The following is a 13,261-nucleotide window of genomic DNA, read 5'->3' as shown; positions in this document are numbered from 1 at the left end:
GCTGTCGACAGTGGCTGGCAGCAGCTCTCCAGGGTTAAGGGCAGAATCCCTTCCTAGCCCTACCTAGAGATGCCAGAGATTGAAACTAGAACCTTCTGCACGCAAAGGATGTGCTCTACCACTGAGCTATTGCCCCTTCCTTTCTTGCTTACAACAATCCTTACAACAGCCTTGTAATGTAGGTCAGTATTCTTATTCCCCATATTGTAAATGGGAGCCTGAGAAATAGTGGGATGCCTACATTAGTCTGTTCCAGCCCAAACAAAAAGGTGTCTTGTGGCACCATAAAGATTATTGTGGCTTAACATATGTGTTAGTCTTATTAGAAGACCACCTAGTGAGTTCATGGCAGAGGCAAAATTCCAACTGAGGATATCCCGATTCGTAGCTCAGTTTCTTAGCAACTATGCTACATCAGTTACCTCCCACTTCTTTCATCCTTACTCTATGGGGAAAACACTGCTGCTTGGACAGTCCCATTTTATTAACGAATGATCACAGTCTTACACACCCAATTTGGAAAAACCTGTCACTGCAGATATGTATAGACGTTCTGTCTTCTTCTTCAAAAGCTTTGCTGGTACAACAGAGCCTGAGGCTTTTGACCTTTAGAGAGCCACCTGTAAAGATCTCAGACTTAAGCCAGCACAAAAGGAAAGCAATCTTAATGCTGGCAGTAAGAAACAACGGAAGAGGTGAGCAGAATGTGGACAATGTAAGAATTTCAAGGCACCACAGTGGATATTTTTATTACTTGCAGCCAGCAAAGAAAGAAGGAAAAGCTTGGGATTGCTCTTGGAGACCAAGGGAGAGGCATCCCTGAACATTTGATACAAGCCACAGAACAGGCACCCAGAGAGTGTCCCATGTGCAACTTCCAACCCAGCAAAGGCCAAATGTTACAAACACCAGGCTGGCCCAGAAGCCTCTGTTCATTTACTTATGGCATTTTTACCCTAAGGTGGCCTCAAGATGTCTTATAAAAAAAGTTACAGCCCAGCTTACATCTCAAGGCACGTTTTCTGTATCAAACTGCAAAGCTCCAAGCTGACAAGCCATTCATCCCCAATGCCCACCCAGCACCCAAGGAAACATGTTTCATAGCCTCTCTGGCTGCCATGGATCAAGGCTCCTTCTGCCCCCATTCCACCCCAACACAATCCCCTGACAGCAGTCCTTAAACCAAAAAAGGGAAACAGCTCCCCTCTCTCCTTACTCAGGTATTCATAGCAGCCAAAGCAAGTTACTTTGGCACCTGAGGCAGGATATCCCACATGCACCCTTCCCCCTCCATGGCAACAACGAACATCAGTGGTCATGATAACAACAACAAATAATTAAAAAACAATTTGCTGCCCTTTCCCAAAATCTGATGCCTAAGGCGGCTGCCTCACTCTATTTAGAGCTGCCATATGCAACCTGGTACCTTCCAGATGTTTTGGACTACAACTTCCATAATCATTTACCAATAGCCATGATGGCTGGGGCTTATGGGAGTTGTAATCCAAAGCACGTGCAGGGTGCTAAAGTCCCTACCCTTTGGTTGCCTCCCCCAACCTGGTGCCCTCCAGATGTACTGGACTGCAAGGCCCATCATTCCCTGCCAGCATGGTAGGCTAGAAATGATGGGAGTCGCAGTCCAAGACATCTGGAGGGTACCAGGTTGGAGAAGGCTGGTCTAATGATAGGATCGGCCCTGCCCCAGTCCCCTCTTTCTCTATGGGGCAAGACTCCCCAGGGCAGTCTTCCCCAATCTGGTGCGCTCCAGATGTACTGGACTACAACTCCCAGCATCCCCCAGCCAGGTTGCCCCAGAAAGGCAACCCCCTTCCAGCACCCAACTTCAAGGCTCCCCCGCCCCTTACAGGGAGGCTGACCCGCCTCACACACCCCTTCGCGACCCACCCTCCAGGCCCAGCCCACCAAGAGGGCCCCTCAGAGGCAGCCCCTGGCCACTCGAGCAGGGGCCGGCCCTCCTGCTTCCTCTCCCCAGGCTCACATCGTCCATCAGCAGCAGGACCAGGTTGGGGGGCCGCGGCAGGCTGGCGTTGGCGGCCCCTGCCAGGCCCCAGGAGCCGGCCAGGCCCCACAGGCCCAGCAACAACACCACCACCGCCAGCCCCGTCTCCATGACAACCAAGCCAAGCAGCGGTCTGGTTCGGCGCGACACCGAGAAAGACGGAAAGTCAGGAAAGGGGCGCGGGCAAAAGGGGTCGCAGGACACGCACTGCGACTACGCAGCCACTTCCGATTCTCCATTGAACATGCGGGGCAAAGCTATAGGGCTGGGTAACGTGGAGATTTGGAGGGAGGCAAGAGAGAGACAGCAGCGTCCGCATTGTGCAATCCGATACACTTTGTAGGGATTCGGTAACTACAATGGAAGAAAAAAAGTTCATTATTGCTCTTGCCCCGCATATGGCGGTGCCAATCAAACAAAAGCCGGAAGCGTAAAAACTTTCATATATCATATCTCTATGATATAGGAAACAGAATCCGCTCATTCAGAAGCGGGCGAGTCACGTGAACTGTGAAGAGCCGAGGAGCCGCCTGAAGAGGGCTGCTGCATTGGTTCTCTGATCACGTGGGCGCAAGTAGGGACGAAGGAAGCGAGAGGAGCGAGTGCGCCAGTACCCAAGATGGCGGTGTGTATCGCCGTGATCGCCAAGGAGGTCGGGGAGCGGCCTGAATCGGTCTTAAGGAAAGATGGGGAGGGGGCGCATGGGGAGGGGGCGCGGGGGGGCAGATGGGGAGGGGGGCATAGGAGAAGGGGCAAGGGAGGGAAGTTTGGCGGTGAAGGTGGCCCTAACTGGTTGCTTGGCTGGGGTTATCGCTTCTTGTTGATGAGCTCAGCTCAGGTTCTGCCCTTTTCGAAGAAGCGGGGGAAAGAATGCAACTAAGAAGCAGGGTAGTTGGTGAATACATAAATCCTGTGTAAAGAATGGCTAAGTTGGTTGGCCGATTCCATAGGAATTACTGGGACTGGGGGTCTTGCAGCTGCATTGCCTTCCTGCACCCCAAGTTAACTGGGAAGGTGCAAGTTGCAAAAAGATGCAAAAGATTAAGCGGGTCTGAAGACTGTTCTGTGCATCTTTCCCCAGCCTGGGGCCCTCCAGATTTGATGGACCATTCAACATCACAGTAATTCAAGTCTATGCCCCAACCACTGATGCCGAAGAAGCTGAGGTTGATCGGTTCTATGAAGACCTACAACACCTTCTAGAACTAACACCAAAAAAAGATGTCCTCTTCATCATAGGGGATTGGAATGCTAAAGTAGGAAGTCAAGAAATCACCGGGATAACAGGCAGGCATGGCCTTGGTGTACAAAATGAAGCAGGACAAAAGCTAATAGAGTTTTGCCAAGAGAACACGCTGATCATAGCAAACACTCTTTTCCAACAGCACAAGAGACGACACTACACGTGGACATCACCAGATGGTCAGTATCGAAATCAGATTGATTATGTCCTTTGCAGCCAAAGATGGAGAAGCTCCATACAGTCAGTAAAAACAAGACCTGGAGCAGACTGTGGCTCAGATCAAGAGCTGCTTCTTGCAAAATTTCGGCTTAAATTGAAGAACGTAAGGAAAACCACTAAACCATTCAGGTATGACCTAAATCATATCCCTTATGAATATACAGTGGAGGTGAGGAATAGATTTCAGGGATTAGACCTGATAGACAGAGTGCCTGAGGAACTCTGGACGGAGGTCCGTAACATTGTTCAGGAGGCAGCAACGAAATCCATCCCAAAGAAAAAGAAATGCAAGAAAGCCAAGTGGCTGTCTGATGAGGCTTTACAAGGAGCTGAGGAAAGAAGGGAAGCGAAAAGCAAGGGAGAAAGGGGAAGATATATCCAACTGAATGCAGAGTTCCAGAGAATAGCAAGGAGAGACAAGAAGGCCTTCTTCAATGAACAATGCAAAGAAATCGAGGAAAACAATAGAATGGGAAAGACTAGAGATCTCTTCAAGAAAATTGGAGATCTCAAGGGAACGTTTTGTGCAAAGATGGGCATGATAAAGGACAAAGAAGGCAGGGACCTAACAGAAGCAGATGAGATTAAGAAGAGGTGGAAAGAATAAACAGAAGAACTATACAGGAAAGATCTGAATGTCCCTGATAGCCATGATAGTGCGGTCACTGAACTCGAGCCCAACATCCTAGAGAGTGACGTCAAGTGGGCCTTAGGAAGCATTAGTAACAACAAAGCTAGCGGAGATGACAGTATTCCAGCTGAGCTATTTAAAATCCTAAAAGATGATGCTGTTAAAGTGCTGCATTCAATATGCCAACAAATTTGGAACACTCAACAATGGCCGCAAGACTGGAAAAGGTCAGTTTACATTCCAATTCCAAAGAAGGGCAACGCCAAAGAGTGTTCAAACTACAATACAATTGCGCTCATTTCACATGCCAGCAAGGTGATGCTCAAAATCCTACAAGCTAGGCTTCAGCAGTATGCGAACCGAGAACTACCGGAAGTACAAGCTGGGTTTCGAAGAGGCAGAGGAACTAGAGATCAAATCGCCAACATTCGCTGCATCATGGAGAAAGCAAGAGAATTCCAGAAAAACGTCTATTTCTGCTTCATTGACTACGCTAAAGGCTTTGATTGTGTGGATCACAACAAACTGTGGCAAATTCTTAAAGTGATGGGAGTACCAGACCACCTTACCTGTCTCCTGAGAAACCTGTACGAGGATCAAGAAGCAACAGTAAGAACCAGACATGGAACAACCGAATGGTTCAAAATTGGGAAAGGAGTACGACAAGGCTGCATATTGTCACCCTGCTTATTTAACTTATATGCTTATTTAACTTATCATGAGAAATGCTGGGTTGGATGAATCAGAGGTCGGAATTAAGATTGCTGGGAGAATTATCAATAACCTCCGATATGCAGACGATACCACCCTAATGGCAGAAAGCGAAGAGGATCTCAAGAGCCTCTTGTTGAGGGTGAAAGAGGAGAGTGCAAAAGCTGGTTTGAAACTCAACATTAAAAAAACTAAGATCATGGCATCTGGCCCCATCACTTCCTGGCATATAGAAGGGGAAGAAATGGAAGCAGTGACAGATTTTACTTTCTTGGGCTCCAAGATCACCACAGACAGTGACTGTAGCCATGAAATTAAAAGACGCTTGCTCCTTGGGAGGAAAACTATGGCAAACCTAGACAGCATAGTAAGAAGCAGAGACATCACCTTGCCGACAAAGGTCCGTCTAATCAAAGCTATGGTTTTCCCAGTAGCAACGTATGGCTGTGAGAGCTGGACTATAAGGAAGGCTGAGCGCCGAAGAATTGATGCTTTCGAACTGTGGTGCTGGAGAAGACTCTTATGAGTCCCCTGGACTGCAAGGAGGTCAAATCAGTCCATCCTAAAGGAAATCAACCCTGAGTGCTCATTGGAAGGACAGATACTGAAGCTGAAATATTTTGGCCACCTATTGCGAAGAGAAAACTCTCTGGAAAAGACCCTGATGCTGGGAAAGACTGAAGGCAAAAGGAGAAGGGGACGGCAGAGGATGAGATGGCTAGATAGCATCACCGATGCAATGAATATGAACTTGAGCACACTCCGGGAGAGAGCGCAGGACAGGAAGGCCTGGCATGCTATGGTCCATGGGGTCACGAAGAGTCGGACACGACTGAATGACTGAACAACAACAACAACTCCCGGCATTCCCCAGCCAGCATGGCTCATTTTGTGTTTTGCATGTAAACAGCCCTGAGTCTGGGAAAGTCAGAATGTAAACATTGTTATAAATGTGTACCCAAAAATGTGATCTTTGCTGAGAGATTTGAGCTGCTCTTTCAGCAGTGATCTCCACTGTGGAGACTGTACTATACTGCAAGCCAGTCAGTGAAGGCTTGTTTTGATCCAGCAGCTGCATCTGGCTTGCTTTAGATAGGTATCTGTTGGGGATTCCGTATTAAAATTCATTTGAAAAGGTGCTGCTTAAATATCCTCCTGTAGGACGGGGAATTAGTGCTAGATCTGTTGCTGGATCCCTTTACAATCATCCTGTTTGTTGTTTCTTTCTAGAACTATCCCCTGTACATCAAGAGCATCCCAACAGAAAATGAACTAAAGTTCCACTACACGGTGCACACATCCCTTGATGTTGTGGATGAGAAGATCTCTGCTATGGGGAAAGCTCTCGTGGACCAGAGAGAGCTCTACCTGGGGCTCCTGTACCCAACTGAAGACTACAAAGTGTATCCTTGATGCTTGTGCAGAATGTTCCTGAGCATTGCTTCTTTCAGTCTTGCCTTGTTATCCTAAGGCAGCCTTCCCCAACCTATTGCCCTCAAGAGGCATTGTACTAGAACTCCCATCATCTGTGGTGGCTGGGGATGATGGACTGGGGAAGGCTGTTCAAGGGGAACTTATTGGGGTTGCTAATGCAGGAAGGTAGGACAACAGAAACTCTTGATCATTGCTGTGGTGCATTCCTGAAAGTTACTGTCAGATCTGCTGCTAACTGGTTATGAAATAATTTTGTGTGCTTTTAATATTTAGCTTAGAAATGAAGCAGTGGATCAGGCACCATGCAGCTGTTCTATGGGCTTGTGGTTCTTCTACTGCTGAGTGACCTGATCCTCCATCCAGTTAAATAAAAGGGCTTGGAGTTTGGTGCCCCAGGAATTAAACAGGTTGTGGGTTTGGGCTTGCAGAAGGAGCGAGGCTACAGAGAGCCACTGTGCATTTATTCTAAGCCCAGTTACATATGGAAGTGTTTGGCTTCACACAGTGGTTTGCAGCAGACGTTTTGGTAGCTAATATCATAGCTCAGTGGTAGAACACAGAAGGTTTGCAGTTCAAGCCCCGGCATCTCCAGGTAGGGCTGGGAAAGACCCTCATCTGAAACCCTGGAAAGCAGCTGCCAGTCGGTGTAGGCAATACTAAGCTAGATGGACGGGTGGTCTGACTCGCTCCCTACGTTCCTAACAAACATTCCTTGACCAGTCAAGCAGATATGGCTACGTGACAAATTCCAAGGTGAAGTTTGTGATGGTGGTGGATTCTTCCAACACAGCACTCCGAGACAATGAAATCCGAAGTGTAAGTGCAAGGCAGCCACCAGGGCTGGCCTAGCACATTTTGCTGCCTGAGGTGAACCAGCAGATAGTGCCCACCACCACCAGAGGCAAAGTGCATAGTGCCCTGGGTGGGTAGATTTACTTTGGCACCTGAGGGAGGAAATCTCACAAGCAACTCTCCCCATTCCTGGCAGTAACGATACTATCATAATAAGTTAAACAACTAACAGCTTGCTGCCCTTTTGCGATACCCAAACCCTGCAGCCTGAGGCAGCCACCTCACTCTGCCTAATGGTAGGGCTGCCCCTGGTGGCAACAGAATGATTGTTGGAGTGGGACTTTGCTACATCTGCTTACACTGGGCAAAAAAGTTCCTACATTATTGTAATTTAAAGTGGTTTCCTTTTCAGATGTTCAGGAAACTGCATAACTCTTACACAGATGTCATGTGCAACCCCTTCTATAATCCTGGGGACCAGATCCAATCCAGGTGAGTAAACTGTTGAGAATACCGATCTCCTTGGAGTTTACTGCCTTCATTTATAATTCCAAAAGCAGCTGCTGAATTCCTCTAGCTAGATTTAGCAACATTAGTCTAAGCCTCTGCTCACCCCATGGGTCACATCTGGCCCAGCAAGCATCATCCCCTCTCACTGTCTTTATGGAAGTCCTGGCTCCCATAACAAACTTTCCTGTTAAGTAAGATCTATGGAAGTCCTTCACTTGGTTCCACTCCGCCCCATTGTTGGAGGTGAGGCAAGTGGCTACTTTTTTCTTGGGTGATTCCTAACTTATGGAACTCCCCCCCCCCCCTTGGCGTGTTTGCCTGGCACCTTCTTTACTCTCCCTTAGATGCCAGGTGAGGTCTGATCAATTCCCTTGGTCTTTTAATAGTACTGGATGGCTTTTGTGATGGCCGCTATCCAACCCGCTCCCCTGTAGAGTGGTTGCTGTTTTATGGATTTTTAGCTGTTGGCTCACCATTAAAAAAAATCTATTGCTCTGTCACTTGTTGCTTTTTATTATGTGGTTATTACTTTTTTTGTTAGTGGCTTTGAGGTTTGTGCCATAAGCGGGATAGAAGTTCCTTAAATAGTTACAAGAAACAGTGCATGCTTGATACAAGAGAAAATGGGTGACATGCCAGCAGGTGCAGTGCTGGCTTTGGAGGGCCCTGGGGCAAGATATCCTCAGTGTGCCCCCCCATGAGTCGACTTTCTCACCACCATTCTGGCCAGCTGCTCTTCCTCCTCCTCCTCCTCTCTCTCATCATGGCTACTGCTTGCTTGACAGGCAAGGAACCAAGTAGGCAGTGGCATTTCCTGCTCCTCCTCCTCACCACCTGTTGACTGGGCCAGAGCGAAATGCAGGTGAACATGTGGGTTGCAATAGGGAAGATGAGGAGCAAGTCCAGGGGGCTCTTATCAGTGGGCCCCTGCAGGTTCCCGACCATGCCTACCCTTGACTCCGATCTTGAGTAGGTGCATGGAGAGGGGACGCATCCCTACTCACCGAACACACAGTCTTAAATAGCTGTGCCACTAGATCTACTTGGAGCAGTGGGGAACCTTAGAATGGCAGGTGTGGTGTTGTGCCTGCATGGCACCGGCTGACACACGCATGGGAAGCAGCCTCTTACTGCTCTGCAATAGCACTATCTAGCCAGTCTGTCTTGTGGTTGACTTGTTGGCCCTGGGCTGGTTCCTGTTTTTTTTTTTTTTAACACTTCCCATCTGCTCTTCCAAGGGCTTTTGACAACATGGTGACATCTATGATGGTGCAGGTTTGTTGAAGCTTCTGCATCTGATCCCAGCTCCTTACCTGAGAAGACTTGCCCCTGTACAGAATTGTTTGATGTTCTTTGTGTATATTCTGCCCTCCAAAGTCATGCTCTGTGAAATAAACTCTTTCAGTAAGTCAGCCTGAAGTGACTGAGTTCCCTTCTACACCATACTGAACAGATGCTATTCTTGCTAGCTAGCCTGATGGGTCCCAGATATGGCAAACAGAGTGGCAGATACAGTGGAATCTTGGATCTCAATTACTTGCACGTTAGCAGTGCACTCTCTGTCAGAACAGTTTCTTTTACTGCTAAGGAACCCTGGGACCTTATAGAAGGGTTTTCCTTGACTCCAATAAAATTGAGCAGAAAGATATCTTATACACTTTAGAAGCTGATGGCAAAGCCTTGCAATTAAACTCAAATTACTTAGCCAGAAGTAAACTGAAGTCTGAAAGAGTGAATTAGTATATCAGCCTTATATTCTAGAGCTGGAAGATTTCAGCTAAAGTTATGTGTATACCACAATATGCCAGTTAAGCAGACTGACACGGTAGATAATCAGCTGCTTTGCCAAGCTATACAGTCTCCAGAGGGGCAGCCAAGCGAGTCCATTGCAGCAGAAACCGAGGGTCTTCAAGGCAACACAGGACTCTTTCACGATATACCCAGGCCTCTTAGTTGCTTGTTATCCAGGTTCGTTAAGGGCCAGCTGGTTCCTGTGGCTTGCATTACAGCAGCTCAGCCATAGATCTGGATTTCCTCCCATGTACAAAATCCAGCTATGCTCCCCTCTTAATATTCTTGTTCTCCCCCTTGGAACAAATGCTCACAGCAAAAGCTAGAGTATTGCAACCTAGGCTGTCCAGCTGCTTAGAGATGAGTTTGCATAGCTACGGAACAAGATAGGCTTTTCGTCATATCTGTACAGCAGCTTTCCCCAACCTGGTACTGCAGCATCTCTGGAGGGTACAACTCCCATCAGCCCCAGCCAGCATGGCCAATGTTCAGGAATGCTGGGAGTTGTAGTCCAGAACTTCTGGAGGGGACCAGGTTGGGGAAGGCTGCAAGGATCCCAGATGTGGGCAGACATTCATGTGTCGTACCAGAATTAAAACCCTGCAGGTCTGAGATATGGTGGGTAAGGAAGCTGTCACATCAATGAGGTTAATACGCTCCCCATGTTCATGGTTGCTGTGGAAAAGTTTGCAACACTGCTTGCAGGTCAACCATAGAGCGCGAGGGCAAACTTGAGGAATCAGACTGATGGTCCATCTAGTCCACATCCTGTGGTAGCAAACCAGCTCTAGTCAGCATTTGGCCATCAACGTGGATTGTCCTTTCAGCGGATTAGGGAAATACATGGAGGCTAAAGACATCATGGCTACTGGTCGTCATGGCTATATATTATCTCCAGTAGAGGGGGCAGCACACCTCTGTATACCAGCGGCTGCCTGCTGGGGAACATGACCCAGAGGGCGCTGTTGTGCTCGCGTCTTATGTGTGGGCTCCCCATGGACAGCTGGTTGGCCGCTGTGTGAAAAGAATGGAGCAGTTCTCATAGCCCATCAACCATTAATTTACCCTTGAGGAGCTGCAGTATGCGTCAGTTGTGTTGTGTGAACCTGGCCAGTGTGTGTGTGTGGGGGGTGATTAGAAGGTTAAAAAATCCTCACATAGCCCTACAGCAGACCATGAGTCATGTGAGAGTTGCTTAGCCCTCAGATCACCTCTGCAGGGCAGGTTCAGGTGACACAACAACTTCTAGTTGGGGGTTGCGGATTCATCATGGTGGCACAGGCTGCAGCTGTTTTAAGCATCAATGGGCTGTCACGTTGTATGAACCAGATCAATGCTGGACTAGATGGACTCTTGGTCTAATCCACCATAGGTGCTCTTATGATGACAGACCCACAAGCAGGGTAACAAGGCAATTGCCTTTCCTTGTTGTCCCAGCAACTTGCACTCAACTTGGACGTTCCATTTAGCCATCAACAGACATCCAACGTGAATTTGTCAAATCCCCTTTGGAAGCCTCCTAAGCTAGTGGCCAAGACCCCCCACGTCTTGACCCAGCAAATTCCATAGAGCAACATTCCCCAACTTGTTGCCTTCCTGATGTTTTAGACTGCAACTCCCATCAGCCCCAGCCAGCATGGCCAATGGTCAGGAATTCTGGGAGTTGCAATCCAAAACTAAAATGAAAAAAGGCCTCTCCACTCAGCAAGTTAGCATGTCAGGGAAACAGCTAGGGTAGTAATCTTTCCAACATGCTAACTTCCGATGTTCAGAGAGGGTTTTCATTGTTATCTTGGTACTAAAAAGGGGTATGGTGAGATACTGTGAAAGAACACCCCCTCTTGCAGTCCAAAGTGGTACAAGGCCAAAAGACATGCGGGGGCCACCTCTTACTGTTGTTCATACAACGCAGCTCTGAGGGTGCTTTCCAAGCAGGCGGGTGCGTGCACAGAGAAGTCCACCACCAGCACTTCTGTCGTGGGTTTAGTTTAATTAATAGGATCATTTATTTTGTTTTTAAAAACATATCCACATCTTACAAAACAAAGCTTTATGACAAACCGCATCCCACTTTATAGGCATATAAATGTTAGTACAAATCTCCATTTTCACTCTGCTTATTTCAGTGGCTGCCTCTTTACTTGCTCACTTAGGGGACAGTTCCTGGGAAGAGCCCCTGTGCCAGCCACATTGAAACAAATGGGGACAGAGCTGTTGTGCCAACCCCGTGGAGATGAACTGGAGCTGCACAGGAGAACCTCCCAGGGGACCTTTAAAAAAACAAAAAGTTTATAAATAAATTGCATCTTTTCACTCGCCACAATCAACAGGTAGTGTTTTTCATCCTGTGGAACATGAAGCCATCCTCAGGGACTTCACATCCTCGAACGTAGTGCTTGAGTAAAAGAGTACTATTACCGGACAACACACATTTCTTTCAGATTTCTTTGGCTACATACTGTAAGGAGACTAAAAGTGAAAGATAAATTAAGTAAAAATGTGAGACTAGTCCATTCTGGATGTAGTGCAATTCACAAGACAAGGTGCTGGTTTTCCCTTAGGAACTCCACAATCTTAACAGGTTTTAAGATACCGTTTTTGACCAGGCAAGTCCTCTTTCCATGACACAGAAAGCTACTTTAGTATTAATCATTTCATCAGACTTGTTTTGGATTGGAGCAACAACAACAACAAAAGTTAAGCAGTCATATAGCAGTTGAGCACAATAATAAAAATTCATTTAAATTATTTACTTGAAGAAAGCTTTTTTTTAAATTAGTTTAAAAAGAGGAGAGGGGTATGATAGAAAAGAAACCCAAGACATGCAAAACAGAGTTAGCCCTCACTGGCGATTTCCTTCCCAGCTTCATCACCCATGAAATCCCCTTATCTGGCCTTCACTGCTCCTCCCAAGCCGCAGAGGGAATGGAAATTTAAAAATGCTCAGACTAGACCCATCACTTTAAGCTCAAGCAGGCAGGAAAGAAGTACCATCTCACACAAATACCACCCCAACTTTCAGACTTAGTGCACAAGCCTTCTTCAGCCTGGCACTCTCCAGATGTGTTGGACAAGTCCCAAAATTTCCACTGCCATGCTGGCTGGGAATTATGAGTTGCAGTCCAGCACATCTGGAAGGCACCAGGCTGAGGAAGTTTGCACTACCCCTTCATAACATGCCCACATAACCAACAGAATGGTTCTCCACAACAACAAGGCTTAACCTTGACGCAGAGATACATTCAAAGTGTTATGCAAAGCACACAAGAGCTGTATGGCTGAACAGCATCATAGGACATCTTCGGTGCAAACTTGACCCTGTTTTATTGATCTAAGCCATTCCCAACCTGGTGCCCTCCAAATGTTCTGGATGACAGCCTCTCCAGCATTCCTAACCATTGCCCATGTTGGCTGGGGCTGATGGGTGTTGAAGTCCAAACCATCTGGAAAGCACGAGGTTGAAGAAGGCTGATTTAACTAATGACTTTGGCCAAGAAAGCTTGGGAAACAGAGGAGTTTGTATTCTACAACTGAACTGTTAACTGTATTCGTTAACAATAGATTTTCTTTGCGGGGTAGCAGGAGGATCATGGCAGTCAATGAGGTTTATGATTCATAATGTAAAGACACTCCCTTAAATACAGTTTGGGGGCCGGGGGAAGGAGCAATGAAAACAGAATGTCTAGAAGTGAGTCTTGTATGCCAACGTTTGCTTCTCTACCCAGGAGTTGGATCAAGCATCATTCAAGGGAACCAAGTCCTTAGTTTTTAAAAACCCTGTCGGCATACTGCATAGTCCACTTCCTCAAACCCTCCTTAATGGGCAGAATTAAATTTCTCATTAGCTATGCCAGGGAGATCAATGGCCGAACTCCCTGACGGTAATACAACATGCCAAGTAGGACAGAGT

General features: G+C 47.2%; 2 protein-coding genes across 15 annotated transcripts in view; one reads left to right on the top strand and one right to left on the bottom strand.

Annotated features, from left to right (window-relative positions):
• Positions 1–2,138, bottom strand: part of GALNS (galactosamine (N-acetyl)-6-sulfatase) — a 71,525-nt gene extending 69,387 nt beyond the window's left edge. For all 4 annotated transcript variants that reach the window (XR_014784701.1, XR_014784702.1, XR_014784703.1 and 1 more), the window contains exon 1: positions 2,000–2,138. Coding sequence is in view for 1 of the 4 variants with exons in the window: in XM_084812754.1 (XP_084668880.1) it covers positions 2,000–2,131 (132 nt within the window). In the remaining 3 variants the exon portion in view is untranslated. The remainder of the gene's footprint in view (positions 1–1,999) is intronic.
• Positions 2,139–2,602: 464 nt separating this feature from the next.
• The window catches only part of TRAPPC2L (trafficking protein particle complex subunit 2L), a 34,651-nt gene continuing 23,992 nt past the window's right edge, over positions 2,603–13,261 (top strand). For 2 of the 11 annotated variants that reach the window (XR_014784706.1, XM_084812761.1), the window contains exons 1-4: positions 2,603–2,672; positions 6,055–6,227; positions 6,987–7,074; positions 7,463–7,542. Coding sequence is in view for 7 of the 11 variants with exons in the window: in XM_084812761.1 (XP_084668887.1) it covers positions 2,640–2,672; positions 6,055–6,227; positions 6,987–7,074; positions 7,463–7,542 (374 nt within the window). In the remaining 4 variants the exon portion in view is untranslated. Of the gene's footprint in view, positions 2,673–3,101; positions 3,443–6,054; positions 6,228–6,986; positions 7,075–7,462; positions 7,543–8,345; positions 8,423–8,798; positions 8,973–13,261 lie in introns of those variants that run through there. The other 9 variants (XR_014784708.1, XR_014784707.1, XR_014784705.1 and 6 more) reach the window with 9 other exon arrangements.

This window comes from Heloderma suspectum, chromosome 8 (genome assembly GCF_057233095.1).
Source record: "Heloderma suspectum isolate Gila_16-S chromosome 8, 16-S_ref, whole genome shotgun sequence".
NCBI lineage: Eukaryota > Metazoa > Chordata > Lepidosauria > Squamata > Helodermatidae > Heloderma > Heloderma suspectum.
Note: the sequence above shows the minus strand (reverse complement) of the source record. Positions and strands in the feature narration are given on the sequence as shown.